General features: G+C 42.3%; 1 protein-coding gene across 4 annotated transcripts in view; it reads left to right on the top strand.

Annotated features, from left to right (window-relative positions):
• Positions 1 to 22,308, top strand: part of dazap1 (DAZ associated protein 1) — a gene marked incomplete at its 3' end in the record, with an annotated part of 60,502 nt that overhangs the window by 26,525 nt on the left and 11,669 nt on the right. For all 4 annotated transcript variants that reach the window (XM_079580936.1, XM_079580938.1, XM_079580937.1 and 1 more), the window contains exons 8-11: positions 5,112 to 5,259; positions 8,581 to 8,613; positions 11,341 to 11,490; positions 13,614 to 13,778. In XM_079580936.1, the coding sequence (XP_079437062.1) occupies positions 5,112 to 5,259; positions 8,581 to 8,613; positions 11,341 to 11,490; positions 13,614 to 13,778 (496 nt within the window). The remainder of the gene's footprint in view (positions 1 to 5,111; positions 5,260 to 8,580; positions 8,614 to 11,340; positions 11,491 to 13,613; positions 13,779 to 22,308) is intronic.

Here is a 22,308-nt window from a genome sequence, read left to right on the forward strand (position 1 = left end):
AAAGATCAGAGCACCGACCGAATGTTCCAAACTGGTGCCGCGTTCGAGGCGTACTTGCAGGCTGCAGTCGGGATGGTGTTGACTTTATCTGTGTTTGCCGTCTCGCAGGCGGAGACGCCAGATGGGCGGACTTGATTGCGCTAAGACAATGCGGAGAAGTCAGGTGCACTTGACGGAAGCCGGTTCTGATTGCCATTTCTCGACTCTGTTGATCTGACTTTCATTATTTTTCAAAGACTACGTTCCCTATACCTGATTTCTTTTTTTTTTTCTAGTAATGGAACGGCATTTGCTTTGTCCTCCTTTAGTTTATCCTTCACTCAGTTTTAGATGTTACCTAGTTTCTCAAAGCGCCACATTGTAGTTATTATTCATTTCTATGCAGTGCCCCTCGAAAAGTATACACCTTGAACTTTTGCACATTTTGTCATGTTTACAACCATAAACATAAAGATTAATTTTGATTTTTTTTCTGAAAGTTCAGAGACAAGTAACCGACAACTGTGAAGTGAAAGCAAAATGATACATGATTCTGTTATTTTTCAAAAAATAGAAAACCGAAAAGTGGGGCGTGCATAAGTTTTCATACAGCATGAATGAATACTTTGTGGAACCCCCTTTTGCTGCATAACAGCAGCAAGTCTTCTGGGGTTTGACTCTACAAGATTTTCACATGTAGAGACTGACATTTGAGCCCATTCCTCTTTACAAAACAACTCCAGCTCTGTCACATTAGAAGGAGAGCGTTTGTGAACAGCAGTTTTCAGGTCTTTCCACAGATTTTCAATAGGATTTAGGTCAGGACTTTGACTGGGCCGTTCTAACACATTAATATGTTTTTATTGAACCATTCCATTGTAGATTTATCTTTGTGTTTAGGGTCATTGTCCTGCTGGAAGGTGAATCTCCGCCCCAGCCTCAGTTCTCTTGTGACTCCAGCAGGTTTTCCTCCAAAATGTCCCTGTATTTGGCTCCATCCATCTTCACAACTATTCTTACAATCTCCCCAGTCCCCGCTGAGGAAAAGCAGCCCCACAGCATGATGCTCCCCCCCTTATATTTGACACTGGGGATGGTGCACTCAGGACGATGAGCAGTGTCTGGTTTGCTCCATACATAACGTTTTGCATTTGGGCCAAAAAGTTAAATTTTTGTCTCATCTGACCAAAGCTCCTTCTTCCACATGGAGCTGTGTCCTCCATATGACTTCTAGCAAACTTCAAACTTCAGTTTTATGGTTGTAAACATGACAAAATGTTTAAAAGTTCAAGGTGTATTAGTAATTTCAAGAGGCACTGGATATCGACAAAATAAAACCTGGCTCCATCTATTATTTAGGCTTCGCCATTGAAAATACAGTCAATTTTGGAAATTTGTAAGCATAAAATGTCTTTTTATTTATTTGAGAACGTATCAGTAATTTACAGTAAAACTTTCAAATTAATATCTCTGTTCACCTGCAGTCCCATGAAAGTGTCATGTAAATGAGCAGAGCCAGCCGTCTCCTCTTGGCGCTGCCCTCAGAGGGAGCTCTAATGATTTGTGGGTATAAGAAAATGGCCACATATCCAGTCAGCCGGGTGATATTACGACATATCTGGTTTCGGCGCTGGCCTGTGTTGTCACATCTTTGCAGAACTTACAGAATTTTTCGAAGGACAATTGGGTAATCTGATTCTCTTCCAGAGGCATTTTAGATGCCGCCAGTCTTCTGTTGCATTCTGCAAACGTGTCTGAATGAAGCGGCTGTAGCACTAAAAACTTTTCCCCAAAAAGTACCACTTTCTCTGCGCAACACAATTTCTAAATCAGGTCTCGAGCAGGACTAAGCAAATCTAAAATCAGACTAAACCATGACCAGCGTGGTTCTAAATGAGGACACACTAACCCAAAGGAGGCCAAAAAGATGGATGAAATCGACCCATAAACAGACTAGAACTGCCGAAGAGCCTGAGTACCTCCTGTGTGGTCCCCGTTCCAGAGATTGAGAACCCCTGGCTTAGTCGAGTAACAGGAATAAAGTGTGTCTGTATGAACAATTCAAAGAATATGCAATATTCACAGAACTGTAGTAACAAAATGTATACATGACCAAACCATTTCAGGGCAAATTAAGTATTATTTTTAATTCAGATTGAGTTAAATTATAAATCGGGCTCCAAACAAGGCTAGAATGAAGTTATCAAAGGGGCAGCTACAATCAAAGTGTCAAAAAATGTGCACGTAGATGTGATTTTATTGTTGAATCCTTGATGTTTAGAATGCGCTGTTGTTTCGGACAGACAAAGGAAATGTGTTCATGGTTTGCCTGTTTTTGATGATAGACCACAAAATCTATATTTATTTTTCATGAATTGCCTCTGAGATGATGGAACAAGCGTAATGTGTAGTGTGGGCCTTTATTTCAGTGGTATTGCCCATAAACGTCCCGTCATGGACACTGCATTAAACCCTGGACAATTCGATGTTTCATCTTTGCAAAAAAACACTATCAATTGTAATATTTTTAGCACATGGCCTGTTTTGGTCCATGACCATTGACCATTTCAAGCAGCACAGGCACAATTTTATAAACGGAAAACCATGAAATAACATTTTTGGGGAGACCGTAAATTGGTATCACACCTGCAATAATCCTCAGAGCTGCTTCACACGACCTGCAGCTGAAGCCTGGAACATCATCAGCAACTCATACGTGAAGATGAAACAGTTAATCATCTATCAACCAGTGTTAATTTTGACAACATATTTTATTTTAGTTTTAGTCTTTTGACTAAAATGTAATTTAATTTTAGTCAAGATTTAGTCAATTTTTTTTTTCAATTTTAGTCTAGTTTTAGTCGACTAAAATTGCATGTCAATTTAGTCGACTAAATTTAAGACTAATTTAATCGACTTATATTTGTAATATTCATTATAATCATATTTAATCCAGGTCCTCTGCTTCATGGAGCTGCTTCCACATGAATGAAGCACAGACCTGTTCATTTGGCAGAGAATTTAAATGATATGAGGCCTTTTCAGACGGTCAATAGAAGTTTGGATGATTTTAGTCTCTCCTTTTCATTTTTGTTTAGTCTTATTTTAGTCGACTAAAATATCAGGACATTTTAGTCATAGTTTTAGTCTCATGAGAAACTCTTAATTAAGTTTTAGTCCAATTTTAGTTGTCAAAAATATCACTTTGACTAAAAGTAAGACTAAATATTTTAGTCGACGAAATTAACACTGCTATCAACACATCCAAGATGGGCTCAATTCGACAACGTTGCGATAGGTTAAGAACACGTTTGGCTCAATTGAAACCAATAAAAGTGTCCTGAATGTACTAACATAAGCACCTATCGCATAATCATTTATCTGAACGTATATATTGCACTACAAAAAGTGAATATCAAGCATTGGCTTAAATGACTTGAATTGAGGAAATGTATGTTGTTTTGAGCGGTTTTCACTCATTTAGACACTTTTCCTGATCGGACCAAGTTTCCTTTGCTTGTTTGAGGACATTTCAGACCAGTTCTAGGGTAAATCTCGCTTGAAATGAGAAAGTAAAATCGCCAATGAGATAAGACCAATTTTCTTTCCCCATTGGCAAAGAAAATGACCTGAAATAAGGACGAAATGTATCGAAACGAGTCAGAAACGTCTCAGAACAAGTGAAATAATCTAGGACAAATGCCCAACAATTTCTTAACCAGTCAAAACAACAAAAATTTGGATTATTATGCTCAAATTGAGATGTTTATACTGATCTAGTTAAATACTTTTTGCAGTGTGTGTAAAATCTTCAATCTGAACCCAGTCATGACACTTGGATTGCAGCCGACCCATCAAGTGCTTTTCTATCGTCTTGACTTTGCACTGGTTTCGTGCTAAAAAGGCGGCTCGACTTACAAAAAACACCCCCAAAAAAACATTGTTCTTGACTTGACATTACCTTTCACTGGGACTTAAGGGATCCAGGGGAAGATACGAGCTACAAAATTAGAAATTGGAGCAACGTCAAACTGCGCAACAAATCCCCCCCCCACCCTCCCGGTTCGGTTGTTGGGGACCGTACAGAAGTCACGGTATCCATCACTGGAAGAGCGGCGTGATGCCCCGGGGAGAGGCGGCCAGGTAGCTCCGCCGGAAACATGTGCATGTAATTAGGTCGACGGAGAGAGAAGACAGGAGGGGAGGCTACACCTTAAAGCGCCCAGGAATTTGTGATTTCCTTTTCTTTTTTTTTCCTTTCTTTTTTCCCTCCCCTGCAAGGTGACCCCAATAGCTCAACCCCTCGGTCTATTTCTGGTCGGCTCTCCGTTAGTCGCAGGCTGTTTCTTTTGCTCCGGTTAGCGGCGGGAAGCTTTCGCCTAGTTACGCCGTGAAACAAAAAAAAACAATAAAGTTTTCTCACTGCGGCAATTTATTTAAAACCGTGAGTTATTTGTGTAGCTTTGCAGTACTTTAAAGCCTTGTTAGGATTCATTACGCGGCCATTTGCAGGTGTTGCCAGGTGCATTGGGATGAAATCTGCAAAAACTGACCCCCCCAAAATTCCAAAAAAGCCAAATCTCGGGACACAGTATGAAGACGATTATTTCTTTTCAGTTTTATGAAACCCTCTTCTTTTATTGTCTGCATGTTTACCTTTTTATATTCTGTCAGATCTGAGATAGAAAATTTCTCTCTATTTGTCCATTCCCTGCTAAACCGTATTCCAAATTAAAGTCACAATGGCATTTTTCTAAGTGTTAGCTGAAGAAAGGTAAGTCTTGATCTCCTTTTAGATGCCTTTTTTTAAAATGAATAGTTTTTTTTTGAAGAACCAGACTGTGTTTCACCGACGCAAGAAGCCATTTTAAGTTTCTGTACTTTTGTAGTGATGAAATTGCCATGAATTGTGTCTGCGAAACACAGCTCTGGAATCTCCTAGTTAACCAGAAATACTCAAATTGACGTAGCTGACCCTGGCCCACATTAATATTTAAACGTAAAGTGAAAATTCTCGGCCCAAAACGGTGGCGATAAATACAGAGGGAGCTCAGGTGCTGTGTCTGTGTCGTGCTGCAGTGGCCCCAGCGCCGGCGTTACCAAAATGTGCTCTGCGTGTCCTTTTTGTCCAGGTGGAAGTAAAAAAAGCCGAACCTCGTGACAGCAAGGCTCCGGGGCAGCTCGGCCCGGGCCAGTGGGCTCCCAGGGGCATCCTGACTGCAGCTAACGGCTGGACAGCACAGCCCGCACAAGCCTGGACGCAGGCCTACGGGCCACAGGGTGAGTGGGCACCCGGCCAGAGACCAAAACAGGCATAACCTACTTTGAACTAAACAGCTCGGTAGCAACATGTTTTCCCACTGGCATTCTGCGTGGATGGGATTGATGAAAGTCTCTTATTAATTATTATAAATTGGGTATTTCTGTATTTTACTATTGGGCCCAACCAGGGACATGAGCCGCAAATTAGCACTAGCTAGAAGCCCTTTGTGTCACATCAGCTGCAAATTTGAAGGTTAGTGCTAGATCGTATGCTCCGGAGGGACGGTCTGCTGTGAGTTTGTATAGATCTATGAGTTGGTTTGTCTAAAAATACAAATAATCCTAATCCTAACCCTAATCCTTAAGGTTAACCCCTTAACTCCCACCTGAACCGAGCACATTTGCTCCAGTTTGGCTTTACCCCAGTCCAAAAGCTTCTGGAAAAAAAGCTGTGAAAATAGCAATAAAACAATGATGGAAATGTGACAAAAAAGTGAGAAAACATTGACAAAAAAATTACAAAAATGTGACAAAATGTGACAAAAAAATTACAAAAAAATGATAAAAAATTGACCAAAAAAAGTCAAAAATGCAACAAAAAATGGATTAAAAATGGATAAAAAATGTACGAAAAAATGACAAAAATGTGACAAAAAAGTGAGAAAACATTGACAAAAAAGTGACGAAAAATGTATGAAAAAGTGGCAAAAATGTCACAAGAAATTGACAAAAAAATGACGAAAAAATGACAAAAATGTGACAAAAAAATTACAAAAAATTGACAAAAAAAGTCAAAAATGCGACAAAAAATGGATTAAAAATGGATTAAAAATTTACGAAAAAATGACAAAAATGTGGCAAAAAATTACAAAAAAGTGACAAAAATGTGACAAAAAATGGATTAAAAATTGACAAAAAAATTTACAAAAAAGTTACAAAAATCAGTTGAATACCCAACAACAAAATGTTGGAAAAAAAAATCTGATGACGTGAAAAAGATCCTCTCGGTTCAGGCGGGAGTTAAGAGGTTAACCATTTCCCTGGCCCTAACCTTAATTTGTGTCATGATATCTCACGTTTTCACAGCAGACCGTCCCTCCGGAGCAGACCATCTAGCAATAACCAAATTTGAATTGTAACGTTGGTGATTGCATCGTCCCTGATAAATAAATAAATAGATTACAAAGAATCAGATCGATTCCATCTGAGGGATGGAATAGAAAAGTGTAATGGATGGAATCGAAGTCTTACCCGGAGGTCATTTGAGAACAGGGACGATGATGGAAGAAGAGAACTACTGCTTTATTTGGAATATATGGATGTATGGGCAGCACATGTACAGCAGCTGATACAGGAGTGAGGCAGGGAGCTGGAGTCTAAGATTAAAGGCAAACGTGAGCTTATTGTGACTTTTTACACATAAATGCACCGCTTACGTCGATTACGGTGATCTTGGAGGTTAACACATTGAGTGCCACGCTGTTTTTGCCAACAATCCAGACCATTTTTCATGACCACAACGGAGAGCTGAAACTCTAAGCTTTCCATTGGTGAAAACAGTTGAATTCTTTTTTATAAAACACCAGCTCAAAGAGGTTCAAATGCAGATAAATCATGTTGGAGGTTTTGGTGACCAGGCCCAGCACCATCATGATTTTTGGAGTTGCTCTAAACTGTCTCAATTTTGGATAAAGATTAAGAGTAGTATTGACAAAGTCTTAGAAACAAAAAATCCTTTAAATTTTGAGATTATGTTTTTAGGTAAACGGCCAGATTGTATAAAAGGTTTTTGTAAATTGTATCATGTTGGTCGTTAGCAAAAAAGTGATTACAAGGAAATGGATGACTGACAAACTACCCACATTAGAAGAATGGATAAACCTTGTAAAAGAAATTGCCCAGATAGAAAAGTTAACATTTGCAGTGAGACTTGAATATGACAAATTTGAGGACTGTTCAGAAAGTCCATCCATGGTTTCCAGCACTCTAAAAAGGTCATAACACTGATGCCCCATGTTCTATTGCTGCTGTTTAGGTTTTTTTTTGCCGTATTGTTTTTGGTATCTCTTCTTTGTTAATTAAAAAATAATAATAATAATAAAAATTTAAAAAAAGATAGACAAGGAAGTAGGGCTGAAACAACTAATCGATTAATTGGCGACTAATCGATTATTGAAATAGTCAACAACTATTTTAGTAATCGATTAATCGTTTTCGAGTTCACACAGACTCAAATAGAGCAAAAATGACATGAAAGTGTAGTATTTGTGATGAAAACCTACTTTGTTTTTATAGCAAGTGTATGTAGTACACTTTGTACATTGTAAATTTCATGAATATCTGTTTGTGTCTCATCCAATCAGAAGCAGAATTAGCGCCAAGAGCCTCCAACAAACATTTGCTTTACGTTTACTCCATCAACACGTCCTCAAGCGGATCCACTTTAGCTTTATGTGATAAAAAAATGGAAAAAATGTAATTTTCATACCCATGCAACTAATCGATTAATCGTAAAAATAGTGGATACATTAATCGATTGCAGAATAATCGACCACACAGAGGAAAACAATTTTTAAAGGAAAAATCTAAATGTATATGTTTATAACTGTAAACTGTGATTTTTTTTCAAAACAGCTTCTCCATTGCAAATAAAAAACTGTTTGGATTTGTACATCTGTAGCCGCTCTGCTTTGTCAAACGCGCTCCAGAGAATGAGTGAAGTGTCGGCTTTACAGCTGTTCGCTAAACACAACCACGCCCCGGCGACTAAGAAAAAAAAAGAAAAGAAGCGCAATAATAAATACAAAATGTCCAGATCGTGACTTTTTAGAAGTTTTTTGATCATTTATTTCACTTCTGTTCATCACAGAGCTACCAAAACCACACTTAAGGTGTATTAGAGGGTCTAGTTTCATAATAACCCCCAAGGACCACTCGACTCCCATCAGAGTATGGAGGAGTGACTGAAAAATGGTCCATGTGTGAAATGTGACATTGGCTCAGCACCAAGAGCCTTTATTTTGTCTTGGAGCCGCTTATTTTATAGGGGGTCCCGCTCATGTACTTAGTTTATTTGTTACTTGAAAGAACTCTGTGTTTTGTTTTGTTTTTGTCGGCCCATTTGATCAGTGAAGGTGACGGTCTGTAAACCTGCTCCCATCTGCCTTTCATCTGACAGATTTCATGTGTTTGTCTGGGATTATGGGTGGATGTTTGGGCAAATACAATCTGCAACTTATACTTGCATTCATTCAGCCTGGAAAGCAGAAAACACAAATGGAGGTTTTTAAGGAAACAAAATGTATATCTAAAACGATCCTTTTCTTGTTCTCTTCAAAGGAGTCTGGGTATCGACGACTGGCCAGCCCATCGGTGAGTGTTTCTCCTGCCCCGCCTGGTTGTCCGTCTTTGCTATTGGCTTGGATGGCAGGGAGCGTCCATGTGGAGGTTATCTGGACATGCCTGTACTCCAACTGCAGCAGTCGACAGTTGGAGCGTTATCGCTGAGGCTGCTGATAATGCTGCTTCAGACACAGATGGCAGCCTTGAGTGGATCGCGCTCTCCCTCTGCTATTGGTCAGGCTCTGCTTCCTATCAGCAGCTCCAGGTCAACACGCAGCCAGCCTCTGCAGTGTCAGCGCACCGCTCCCTCTCAGTAGTCACTTCACTCTTATTTTTACTTTCAATACAATCCCTGCTTTGAATGGGCTGGAAGTTAAAGAGGGCATATCAGGCAGAATCAAACTTCTCATCAGTAAAGTATGAAAGTGTCGGCCAGGAAATGTATAAACATAAAACTGCTGTCAAGAATCACAGCACTCATTTATTACTTTTCGTAGAGGCAGCAAAAAGGAAAACAGGAACTAAGGAGAACATCCTTAGTTTTAATCATTCTTATATGAACAGACCTGACGCTCTCACTCTTTCTCCCTCCTCAAACATCCGGTAAAACAAACTAATGCCCAGAGAGAGACAGTGGATATAAACCTACATAAAAGCATTCAACTGGCTTTTCCACCCCAAACTGCTCTGTGATAGAATGATAATTCTCTGACAGAACGCACCCAGGCACCCACAGGACACGCGTTAGTTCAGGGTTTCTGTGGGGCTTCAAAAAAAACATTAAAAGTCATGAAATGAATTCTGCCAAATTTCTGAGAAAATATATTTTCTACTACTGCATAAATTAATCCAAAACACAGAAACTTTGTTCTTAACCAAATTCTGTGGCATTTTTGACTTAAGTCTTCCACAATCTTCTGCTCAAAAGTTGCCAGTTTTGGTTTTGAATCGTCCATTTAAAGCAGTGCTAAGTAACGTGTTTACCTTAATAAATCCTCCCCGTAGTCCCTGTGGGGGTAATACAAGTGTTCATGGGATGATTGGAGGGTCTTTCATCTCCCCCTGGTGTCTCTGGCCAGAAAACCATGTTTGCAACTTGACTGCCACCGGTCCGGAGAAAGCAATACACACTAGTGGAATCACGAAGAAGAAGCTAACAGGCTAACGGGCAAAGCTAACTGCGGGCTAACGTCACTTTAAACAGTATTTACAGCCAAGTTTGAGTGAAAAAAAATATTTCCATTGTATAATTGGATGCACAGTAACCCTCTCTCTCTTCGCCTTTCCTGCCAGCGTAGTATTTACTCTCCAAGACAATAAAAAAATCGTAACTTGCTACTACACCTGCAGTTGCGCTTATGGCCTCTAGGGGGAAGAGTTACTTAGTACTGCTTTAATTCCCATTTGATTACATGTTAACAAATCAGAAATACGGCAAGATTTTTCAGTATTTAGGCATTAAAATTGCATCAAAAAGCATTAAATATGACTTGCTGGTGAGAAAGGGTCGCCGCTTGCAAGACACATGGGGCCAGATCTTGTGGCGACGCACGGGGCGGCGCAGGCTCTTGGTGAATTATTTTCCGAGTGGCGGCGCTATATGTGCCATTGGCCTCCGCCACCTGTGAGGGGGCGTCACAAGAGGAGGTGACTGCACTGATGGAAACACGGCTGACATTCACTTCCTCGTTTACTCTCTCACAGGTCAAACTAAAAACTTTATTTACCCCATCGTGAGCTAAACGGCGCGGATCGGCCGCGCTTGGCGTGAACGTGAAGCAAAACAAAAGCACATGTTCACCCCCCACTCCCACACAACCACTCTCCTGGACGCGGAGTCGATCTGGTTGGAGGAAAATGTGTGTCTCCACCCACTAAAATGCGCTAAGTCTGGAGTGGCAAGATCACAAAGTGCTGCTACTGAGCGCAAAATGTCACGCTATCGTCTGCGTTTTGAGACACGAGATCTGGCCCATGGAGTTTGTTTGTAGCAACTGCAGAGGATTCTCCTGCAGTCACTTGTGATTGGCAAAGGCAGTGAGGCTCGATAGTTCTGATTGGCGAACATGTCTATCACTCCAACGGCAAAAAGCGCAAGGCAGGGAAAAAAAGAAAACCTCAGCCCCTCTTCCGCAGTAGCTCAAACCTCAGTGTCGATGCAATAAACATGAATTGTCCTGTTGGAGATTGGAGAAGAAACAACCAAAGTCATCAGGATTACCTGAGGAATACTCCAAATGACGTGAACAAAGTAAAATCCTACCCAAGGTCTGTTTTTGACGAGGGAACTTCATTATAATACATGGTTTAAAGCTCAACAAGGTCAATTTTGCATGGTATGTCTCCTTTAAGTAAACCATTTCAATTCTTCTTCCACCACTGGAAATATGTTCATCTCAACCTGAGACCAGAAAAAGCTTTGAGGACCTCTTGCAATCTCAATCTGTTTGGAGAGTTGATTGAGTCGGTCTTTACACTAACAGAGGGTCATGCCTGCAACAGGACATTAGCGCTGAATCAGCAGCCCCCAAGTGTTGACTATCAGTTCAGTTCGCTTTATTGACACATCGTCATGGAGCACAGACAGAGAATTAAATCAAACATTGGGTTACGCAATAAAGCATTCTCTACAGGGCTCAGCAGAAGGAGCCTTACGAATGAAACTGCCCTTCAGTCAGTTGGACTATGCATGGATTGAGACTCCTAATGTGTGATTTTTATTTTGTGTTTTAAAAATGCCCCCCCTCATTTGTCCAGGTGGTTACGCTCCAGCGCTGACCGCCGCTCGAGGGACCCCCACGCAGGCCCCTTCGCCTTTCAATGCCTTCCTGGTGACCACTCCAGCGGCCAGCTTCACCGCACCTCAGGGCTATCCTCAGCAGGGCTACGGCGCCGCGCCACAGTTCGGTCAGTACCGCCGTCCGACGTGTCCGACGTATATCTGGGTTAGCGATCGGCCTCGACTGCGCTCGTGGTCAGGGAGGAACCGCCGTCTTATCACAGACAGACAGCACTCACTTTATCACAGGCTGAAGACTGCAAATACAGCAATGTTAAACAATAGCAACAAAGAAGTCGACTGCAGGGTGTGCTGTATTCTGAATTGTTTTGAGTTAATGTAAACCAGGAAGTAGCACTGCCACCGATGCTCAAAGCAAATGGATTCATAGTTGTTAACAATTCAGTTTCAGTCATTTCCCTGGTGACTGTGAGCCGTTTGTTTATAAACTCATCCCTGCCAAGAATCTGGATGCTAGGAATGAGTTTGGACCACCACTACCTCTACTGCTACCTTTTTTTTTTTCTTGCTTTGAAAAAAAAAAAAGTTGGTCACAGGGGCTTTAAGTTGAGGGGCCCATGCCTGTTTTTTTTATTTTTTATATTAAACAATGAAAATGGGTAAACGGGTAAATTGTTAGTTGTGGTCCAGACTCATTCTTTACAGGTATGACTTTATAAGCACATGCACTGTCACAGAAATGTAGAAAACCAGTCTGAAAGTTACTGAAACTTACACAAATATTTTATATAATGCACAGTATTGTTTCCACGGATGTCTGACTTTACAATGTACTAAAGGAGGACAACTAATTTCATTCCATTACTGGAAAAAAATCTGGTATAGGGCCTTTAAGAGGGAACCAATAAGAGAGAGGTAAATGTTCCCGGACATTCCCTGGGAGGCGCTTTGTTGGCTGCAGAGGAACAGGGCCAATCACAGCATATGTAGGTCCTTTTCTCACCACTCTGAATCTGAAGTCATTTAAACTGGCATTAGCGCAATAAAAAAAGAACAAAAACAATTTTCTGCAAGAATTATGGTCAAAAACACAATGAACCGTAGTCCTGTGGTCCATACGGCCTTTGCTCTGCCCGATCCCGCAGGAAGGGGCTGGTCAGTGCTTGGATGGGAGACCGTTTGGGAAACACCAGGAAGCCTGAGTGAATGTAGTGTTTGAGTGAGTGGTTGGTGGTGGTCGGACGGGCTGATGGCGCCGACTGGTTGCCTCGCATTCGTCAGTCTACCCTAGGGCAGCTGTGGCTACTATAGTAGCTTACCACCACATATGGAGTGAATGAATAATGACCACAGTGCAGCGCTTTCAGAAACCTGGTAATACAGGCTTGTAAAGTGCAATAGAAGTGTAAGTTATGATTATTATTATGATCATTATTATTATAATTATTTTGCCCAAATGTTGACTGCTGTATCCAATTTGCTTTTGAATCTTGACTTCCCTGATGATGGAATATTTTCAAATCTTAAATAGATGCTTTCCTTCCCACTGGCACTAAAATGACTTTGAAAAGCATTGAATTTGTCTCGCTGCCACCGGTATAAACCCTATTACATGTCCAAGGTATTATCATATTTCTTGTATATTGTCAAAAAAAAGTGTCCTATACCTGGATTCTATCAGTGCATTTCTTCTTCTTTGGGCTCACATTGTGAAAGAGTGGTTCAGGGAGCATGAGATGCATCGGCCGCCACAGAGTCCAGATCTTAATCCCGTTGAGGATCTTTGGGATGGGCTGGAGAGGCTTAGCACAGTGGTCACACTGGCTACATTTACATGGCCAGAAAAATCAGACAACTGAGTCATCAGGTAACCCAATAGTCAGATCTGATTCACTTCAGGAGTCTCATTTTAGAGCGTCATCTCCACCTACACAACCAGGTGGAGAGGATTTCAAATAGGGCTGAAACAACTAAGTGTAGTCCAGTAAAGACGGACTCAAATAGAGCAAAAATGACAATTATGTATTTTTGATGATTATGATCAGATTTTTGGTCTCCATGTAAACGTAGCCACATAAATACTAGGTCTTGGTGAAAAATGAACGTGACCCTGGATCTTTGGACTTTGCAGAAGCTTAGGTGCTATAGTCAAATCTTAAATCGGTTCAACCAAATATTACAGCCTGTCCTTTTATTCCGGCCACTTTCCTTTGGTCAGGCAGTGTTCATCAATGACTCTTTTGCTGTTCATGACTCAGCCCTTACTCTCCGTCGTCTGTGTGTCGAGCAGGTTACAGTTTTGCCACAGCGCAGGCCGAGCAGTTTGCGGCGCAGGTGCCGCCTCCTCCCGCCACTCCCGGGACCGCTCCTCTGGGCTTCGCTCCCGCCACCACTCCAACTCAGGACCTCGGCAAGGCTCCTACCGGGCAGCCCGACTTCCCTTACAGCCAGTACGGTAAGCAGCCGCACGTGGATACACAAGGCCCGCTCTCTCCTCTCTGCGCCAGGCTCCGCCCTTCACATCCGGCCTGTTCACGCTCGCCCCGTGGCCGCCGACATCGCCGTTGTGGGGCCCGGCTGGTGGCCCCTCTGTAGGTTGAATTAGATCATCCTGATTGTTGAATGTGTTTGGTGGTATTTGCTTTGACTAACATAAACTTCCCGCCAGCATGAGAGCTCTTCCCTCTACTCTTAATTCTGCCTGTGTTGTTTCCTAAGACTTTGTTGGTCTTGTGATAAAAACAGGGTTCCCACGCATCCTAGTTTTACTCTCCACTCCAAACCGAACACTCGATCTGATCAGAAGGTGTAAAATGTAAAAGAGACACAGGGACACATAATGGGTTACGTTTACAATTCCAAGATAACTGTCGAATTGCAGATTTTTTTTAAGTTTTAGTTTTTGGCGAATATCTCCTGTTACTGGAACGATTTGCATGGAAAAAACCCTGTTACAACGTTCAGCTTCTGCCCCGTCAGCGCAGTATAAACTAAGGTTCAGTTGTGTTCTCTGATAGCCCTTTTCCACCAAGCTGGTGCCGGTGCTGGTTCTGGGACAGTTCCAGTTTCAGAACCGGTTCTTTCATTTTCCACTGAAAAAACGCTGGCTCTTGGTTCCAAAATCTGGTGCCGGTTGGGAACCAGTTAAAAGCTGGACCAAGAAACGAGCACCAGTGATGTCAGCGGCTGGGGTCGTGGCTCTCTCCTCCAACAAACAATCAATATTAGTTAGTTTGTGCTTAGAACTTCCTGGAGAAGCCAAAACATTCTCTGTGGAGGAAACTGTTGTTTTGCTTTATGCTCTTCAGCTAAAACAAGAGTTAGAAAGAAGAAATCAAAATGTTAACGGCTGCTGTGACTGAAACAGAAACTTATTTTTCTGTATTTTATAACCAGAAGTGGCTGTAGAAAGATGTTCTATCCATTTTTTGATGTTGACTTCCCAAATCGTTGCTATGACAATAGGCACAGGCTCTCATTTTGATGGAAAACCAAGTCAGTATGGAACCAACCCGGCACCAGAACCAGCTCTGAACCAGCCCAGAACCAACACCTTGGTGGAAATGCCCTATGAGAGCTGTCCAAAAGTGGTGACAATATTCAAAACCATGTGCGCGATGTTGGCCAGAATGAATCCAATCACTGTAAAAGAAATGATGATGAGGGAAAACATTTGGCAATTTTCTGCTTGGACATTTCTTTCTATGTCCCTCCCATTGAGTTGTAGGGGAGAGCAGGGAGGGTTGGGTATAAGACATAAGACATTTCTTTAGCTTTCGCAAGATACAAAGTGTGCACCCTCAGCAGAACAATGAGTAGATACCTCGGAGGGATGGGTCACCAACGTTTATCTATAGATGACAAGATGACGTCTTACAGAAAAGGTTAGAATATTGAGTGAGTGTCGGTCATTACTGTACTTGACTAACTGAAGCTGACAACCAAAAGATCTACGGGAAACATAACAGATGGGTCAGATCTGTCAGAACCTCCTACAGATAAAGGGGAACAGCAGGAGAACAAGAGTCTCTGGACTTAGAAGTTCTTATTATGGATCTTCTGTTTTATTTGAAGACCTTCTAACGGACCGCCCACCACTTCTTCAGTCACTCCTCACCGAAACATGTATACCAGGTGTCAAGGATGAAAGACTTGGGACATTGATGCACCCCAGTCGGTCATTTTGAATGTTTTCACCTCCACTGCATTCAGTCGATGATTAAGAACCTACTTAGTGTTTAGATGATGTAGAGTTTGCAAAAGTTAGCATCCGTAAACAGGAAGTGACATCACACTCTGTAACCACGACCTCTCAGTTTAGCCTGGTCTCTCTTATTAGCTCTAAAACACAGCGAGACCCAACCCGACCCAGTCTCCCCTATAGCGCCCTGGTTTGCAGAGCCGCTGCGCTCCCGACGATAGGCTGGATTTGAACTTTTTGCTTTAGAAACGGAGATCTTCATAAAGAAATGTGTAAAGGCGCCTTTTCAAGCGTTACATACATTTTGCTCATGCTTTTATTTACTTTTACTTCAATACAAAGCAAGTTTCCGCTAGGCCTGGACAGTTTCTTGGACTATTATTTTCCCCACATTGCGATCTTGATTTTTAATTTGTTTTATTTTGTTTTAAAGGAATAGGCCACCGTTTTTACATACTGAGATATGTTCTTACCTTAGCTTAGACGAGTTCTTTAGGACCTGTCTGATCTTCCCCCGTGCCTTCAGTCACGTAAACACAGCGCAGACGGCGTTAGCATTTAGCCTCTCCATCTCTCCTCTTCTCCTCTATAGCTCCAAAACAGGTCAAGATAGAAGCTACCAAGCTCTTCCACGTTTTCCCTATTTAAATATGGTTACGTGAAGTGTTCCACTACAAAGTATAATTACACAAAATTAAACAATGTGGATTTTCTAAGCGGATAAAAGGGGGAACTATATTGTAAGGCGCAATAATACCAGGAGTAGTTCGAAATCCGCGCAGTAATCTTCACTTTACTGTGCGGATGCCAAGGCACGGGGGAAGACCAGACAGGTCCTAAAGAACTCGTCAAAGCTAAGGTAAGAACATATCTCAGTATGGAAAAACGGTGGCCTATTCCTTTAAAGATAAAACCAATACATCCTGGTAAATAAATAGCTCATGCTGCCAGACTTGAAACTGCGTGCTCACTCAAAGAATCACCACCATCTATTAAAAAAACACATGAGCCTCTTGTTGAGTTATTTTTTACAGTAGCCTTATTAAATGGTTTAAACTATAAATACAGGAGACGGGCTGCATGATGTGGGAAAACATTCGATAACTGTCTTTAGTGTCTCTTTCCACACAAACCCTAAAGGACCCGACTGCATGTGCTATTTAATTATGATTAGATACTCTTGATCATGAAGTTATCCATGAACACATCATGACTTATGACTTTTTTTTCTAAATCACACAGCACTTCCAATCTGCTTCGTACCAAATTCAAGCCGAGCGATTTTGCATGACCGACACACACTTACGTATCTTGATTTGAAAACATTAAACGTTGCTCCAAAGCTCCAAAAGTCCACGTTTAAGTGAAAACGTCCCCCGTCCCGGCAGTGCAAGTGTGACCCAGTCTCGCCTTGTGCCGCCCGACTGTGCCGAAGTGCTGAGCCGTTTTTTTTTTCTTTTTTCTGGTGCAGCGGGTGGATTTGACAGAGACGTGCTGTGTACTCAGGCAGGATTAAGAGTCTGAGACCATGCTGTGTGCACAAATGGAGCCTGGAGGTATTCAGCTCTCAAAGAAAAACCACTGAAAACCCACCCCGCTTTAGCGCACGGGGCCCGGGTCCTGGCTCCACCCCAGCCCCCGTCTCCTGCTCCAGCGCCAGGCCGCTCCACAGTCCCCGGGCAGATGCTGGCTCGTTCAGGACTTTTCTGTCTCACAGCTGCAGCCTCGCACGTGCATCATCTTGTTCGCCGTTTCCTGCCTCCTCTATTCACCATTCAGCTTGTGCATTCAGCCGACTGCTCTGCTTCATGTGAGGGGGGGGCTTTCCCCCTTCAAGCCAAAACATGCGCAATAGGGTTATCCACCAGCTAGGTACTCCTGACCAAATCCAGCTCAAGATCTCAGTGTTGCGTAGCTAGTAACAAGTAAGGTTTGCTTGCTAGTTACTCCCCTGGGAAACAAACTTGTTATGATACTGCACTACTTATTATGAATAAGTGTTGCCAATAACAGCCGACAGACAGCCTTTTACTTCTTTATGATAATGTTTTCCGATACAGAAAGCTCCATTTCACAAACTGAGCGGCCATTCAAAATAATTTATGAAAACAGCAGTTTGATATCAGTAAAAGCTGAAATAATAGAGCAATAAATCGTGTTTAGTTCTGTATTTCTACTGGTAAAGCACAGCCACAATAATGCCAATCAATGCCATCAAAATAGCGAGAAAAAGAGGATGAAAAACACAGACAAAAAAACACAACAAAAAATGATAGAAAAAATAATTAAAATATGACAAAAATGTGGCGACGTGACGAAAAGTTTCCATCACTTTTGTAGGTCTTAGCTTTCAAATGAGGCGTTACATTGTTGCTCTCCAGTTGAGTAGCTTTTTGATTTGGGTAAAGCCCAGTATAAAAAAAACATGAATCTATCTAAAAGGAATTCTGTGGAGCATGGTGTACCACAAGGGTCAATTTTGGGACCATTATTATTTATCATATATATTAATGATTTTGCTTCTGTTTCTATGACCACCTTTCCCATTCTTTTTGCTGATGATGCCAGTCAAAAAAACAATAAAAAGCCGAACTGGGGGAAAATGCACTCGTTAATGTCAAGGCGGGGGGTAAGAGGTTAAAATATGTCTTTGTGGAAGTCCACAATTACGCTAATTTGGGCCAGGCTGGTCAGAGTCCAGGGCTGTTTTTCAGTTCCAGTCCGCCCCTGAGCCTGGACCAAAGCAGATCATATACTAATAGGAAAGCATTTAGCTGCTGTTAGCACAGCTTAAGCTGCTGTTAACATCTGGATGTAGCTTACCTTCATAGTCCGTTTTTTAGCTGCTTCCGTCCTCTAATTTTTAACTTCTGAATAATTTCATAAACTCCATCAAAAGGCAGCATTTGTCCACAGTGTTGTCATAAGGGCTCACAAAACTGTGATCATTGTTCTGTTGTTTCTACAGAAAATGCGTACTCTAGAGTTGCGCGTAAAACCGGGCATAGCCATGTACTGCGTCCAAGCGGTGCTGGGTTGAAACACGTCATTAGAGGCATCAAAATGTAGCATCCTTAAAAGGCCCTAAAGTTGAACAAAGTGTCTGGGGGTTAGGATGGTCTTTGGTGAGAAGAACATCCTCAAACATAGGAGGAGGAGATTGTTGGGGCTTGGTGGAGTTTGGTTTTGCTCCTCAGTTACCACACAAGGAGCACTGATTGGTCACACGTTCCATTCACTGTCCTGGTTCTCGTCTAGAAACTTTGAATCGAGCAAATATTTGTCTTTGTATTTGTATCCGTATATGTGACGGTAGAGTGCTGCAGTTAGCTTGTTGGTGGAGATGAATACATGAATCGCCTCCCTTTTGGGCATCAGGATGCAATAATCCAGTTCATTTTATCCATTACGTTTAAAGTTCATACACAAAAAAGTGAGTGAAACACATAACCTGTCACGATAACTTGATACAATGACGGATGATAACTTTTTTGCACTATAAATGCACGTGAAAAGAAGAATGAATGCTATAACACTGCGTCAGTCTTTGTGCAATACAAAATGGCACCTCACATAAACAGCACTTTGAATACCCACAATTCCATTTTCTTAAAGGGGGGGTATTATGCAAAATCGACTTTTTCAAGCTTTCCATCTTGTTATTATGTCATTCCCTCATTAAAAACATGCCTGAAGTGTTGCCTTGGCACATTCACGTATTTTGGAGTAATCTGTAAAAACTCTGATGGCGGCCATTTTAGGGATAGGTTTGCCTGAGTCCTCCTAGGAACGCCCCCACCTCCTGGAGACGCCTCCGAGCTTTCGTCACCAGCCGAGTGACCAACCACTGCTCCTCAGCAGAACCCCCTCCCCACTGATGCCACAGACAGCGTGTGGAGGGGGGGTGTCGGAAAGGGTCAGAGGTTCTTAAAGAGACAGAGGCCTATTTTTTAAGACATTCACTACAGCCATTTTGAGAGAGACATTTTATACAAGGCAGTTATTCTAATTTACTGCATTTACAGACCAACAGAAGGTTTGGTCATCATTGTAGTGTGATATAGACTGGTGCTATGTGATTGAAAAAAAGCATAATACCCCCTCTTTAAAGGGAAGGCGGCATTGTGTCGTTTATAGATTAGTGATCCTCTGCTGGAGAGGGGCTGAGTGCAAACAAAATGGCGTGCTACACCTTTGCGTAAGGAACGGCAACACTTCTGGTAAACTCTTTGGCGATCGAGCACATAGGACTGAATATACTCTCATATGTAGCAAATTTTCATCCGTTATATGGCCTTGAAACACAAGAGTGAAACATATTGTTTGCAAAGGTCATCCCTGCACACTCAAGGCACTAGAGCTGCCTGTTGTCGATTATTATTAATATTATATGTATTACGTTTTTATACTAGTGTTGGGTGTCCGCGGTGTAGAGATGATATAGACTGCGGAAACGAGAGGGGACGGAACGTTGCTCTGCCTTTCCTGACTGCGACAGGGCATGTAGTTGGTGTGATGCTTCCTTTCAAGAGCAGACTTCCTCATTTGCAAGCTCATTTGTTTGTTGGTCATCATACATCTCCTGTCCCAAACCCTCAGATCGACTCCTTTTCGGCTGAAATCGATTCTAGAATACCCTTCTGTCTGTTTTTGAACCATTAAGTGAAACAGTAAAATGATGCATGATGCTTTAGGTGTGGCTCGATCAAGCGTCCAGTTGTAGTTTTTGCTCTCAATGCTGGCTGCTGTCCCGCTGCCACGCCCATCACAGACTATTCCATCTGTCTCGCCACTTTATTCAGTCGTCATCTTCAGAATAGCTTTCGCGTAGTCGTACAGAGTTCCCACGCAATCTAGAAATCTATCTATTCAGGGGCATAGATTTGGCAAATTGAGAGTTTTGTATTTTCATTTTGGGCAGCCACAAGAAGTCACATGGCAAGGTCCATTTCAAGAGGAAAACTGGTGTTGTTCCGATACCATTTTTTCCAATCCGACTGAACCATCACACACTGAATTTAGTCCAGAGGCAGTAGAGACGCGTGTACATTTTTTCATCATGATATTTACACCAGCATTGTTCATACTCTTGTCAGATCGGCTGCGCCTAAATTAGAATGGAGTTTTAATTTGGAAGCATATATGCACTCCGGCATGTTTAGCGGGGTCTATATGGGAAATGGTGATTTGGGGAAGAGCAGAGACACAAGCGTCGCTTTAGCTGCTCTGACGCCGCATGTGTAAATGTGCGCTTATGGAAATGGGCATGTGTACTACGCTGCGTATGTCATTTCCACTGATAGGTCCTGGTGTAAATTCGACTGTAGTTGCTGATGTCAAGTACCAGCCGGACAGTATGAAAAACCGTGAGGCCCGCAGTATTTTCCTCATAGGGTCAGGGCTAAGGTTAGCTGTTTGGTTTGCGATCGGAGGCTTGGTGTCAGACCCGTCGGTTATAGTGTGCAGGGAACATTGGCCCACGGCTACACAGTGACTAGGTGTGGAATGCAATTATACTTGGTCATGGTATTTTACCATGTACTAACCTGTTTTGATCATCAGCAATGGCATCGTAGTCTGTGATAATGGTAACTTGAGCGACTTTATATGTTTTGCAAACCAAAACTAGCTTATTTGCAACAGCTGTTTCCGGTTCTGGACTCCCTCAAACATACAGACAGATGCTTTGTAAATGCTTTCCAAAATGGAAATAGATTAACAGTAGATTAACAAAATAGTGTTAATGCAACAGTAAGTTGTTAAATGTAGTACAGTGGGGCCAAGAGGTGAAATCAATAGGAAAAGCATGAAGCAGTTCTTGTTCTGCTTTAACCAGCATGAGCGTATCCCCACAGCGCCTCCTGTTGGACGCTCTCATAGCGGTCTGGAGCGGTTTTAGAATAGCAGCAATGGAGGCCTTAATCGTACCAGATTCAATTGGCTTTTTCCTCTCTGCTCCCATGGAAAGAGCACTCACAGTTCCAGGAAAGAGCAGTACAGGGGAACAAAGGTACGCCCCACAACAGGACACGATAGTCATGTCCTGCTCGAATCTACCAAAGTTCTAGTTTCACTCTTAAGACTGAGTGATTAAATGGCGTCGAAGACAACATGAGTCTTCTCTTCTGCGATTAAATATTTTTGCACATGCCAGTATTTAAACTGCTCTAGCATTAGCCTAACACCTTTATTATATCAGCCTTTATTAGAATTGTACAGCATGGTATTGGACTGGTGAATTCGGGGCATTCTGCTTTCCTCACAATCTCACCTGCTGGGCGGGGGAGCAAACAATTTTTGCGTTGCATTATGGGTAATTGTCGCCATCACAACTTCCGGATTTGTCTGCTGGTGTGTTTTCGTTTGCTCTGCTCGCTGTCATCTTCTAAAAAAGAAAAGACTGTTGACTGTTCCGATTCCCTACATTTGGCGCTTGTGTCTCCCCGCTCCCCCTCCTGCATACGGACATTGCGACACTTTCCCGGACACTGCATGTGGCCGATACGAGAGGCTTCAGAGTGCAGGCGGCGAACAGGACATTTGCCGCTCGTACCTTCCCCCTCCAGCCTTTAGGGGACACTCAGTCATGGCAGCCCGGAATGGCTCACCGCTGCCCCCGGTGTCTGTGAGCTCTCCCTGGGAGACTAGCCCTATCTCATAAGCACTGACAGCCCTCTCATTAGCTCTCTGCCCAATACTGCTTTATTGTGTCTGTATTTTCAAAGTGAGAACATCCAGCCATGTCAATAAATAAGTCCGTAGCTGAACGGTTTGCACCCGGAGC

Source organism: Gobius niger (genome assembly GCF_951799975.1).
Source record: "Gobius niger genome assembly, chromosome: 22".
NCBI lineage: Eukaryota > Metazoa > Chordata > Actinopteri > Gobiiformes > Gobiidae > Gobius > Gobius niger.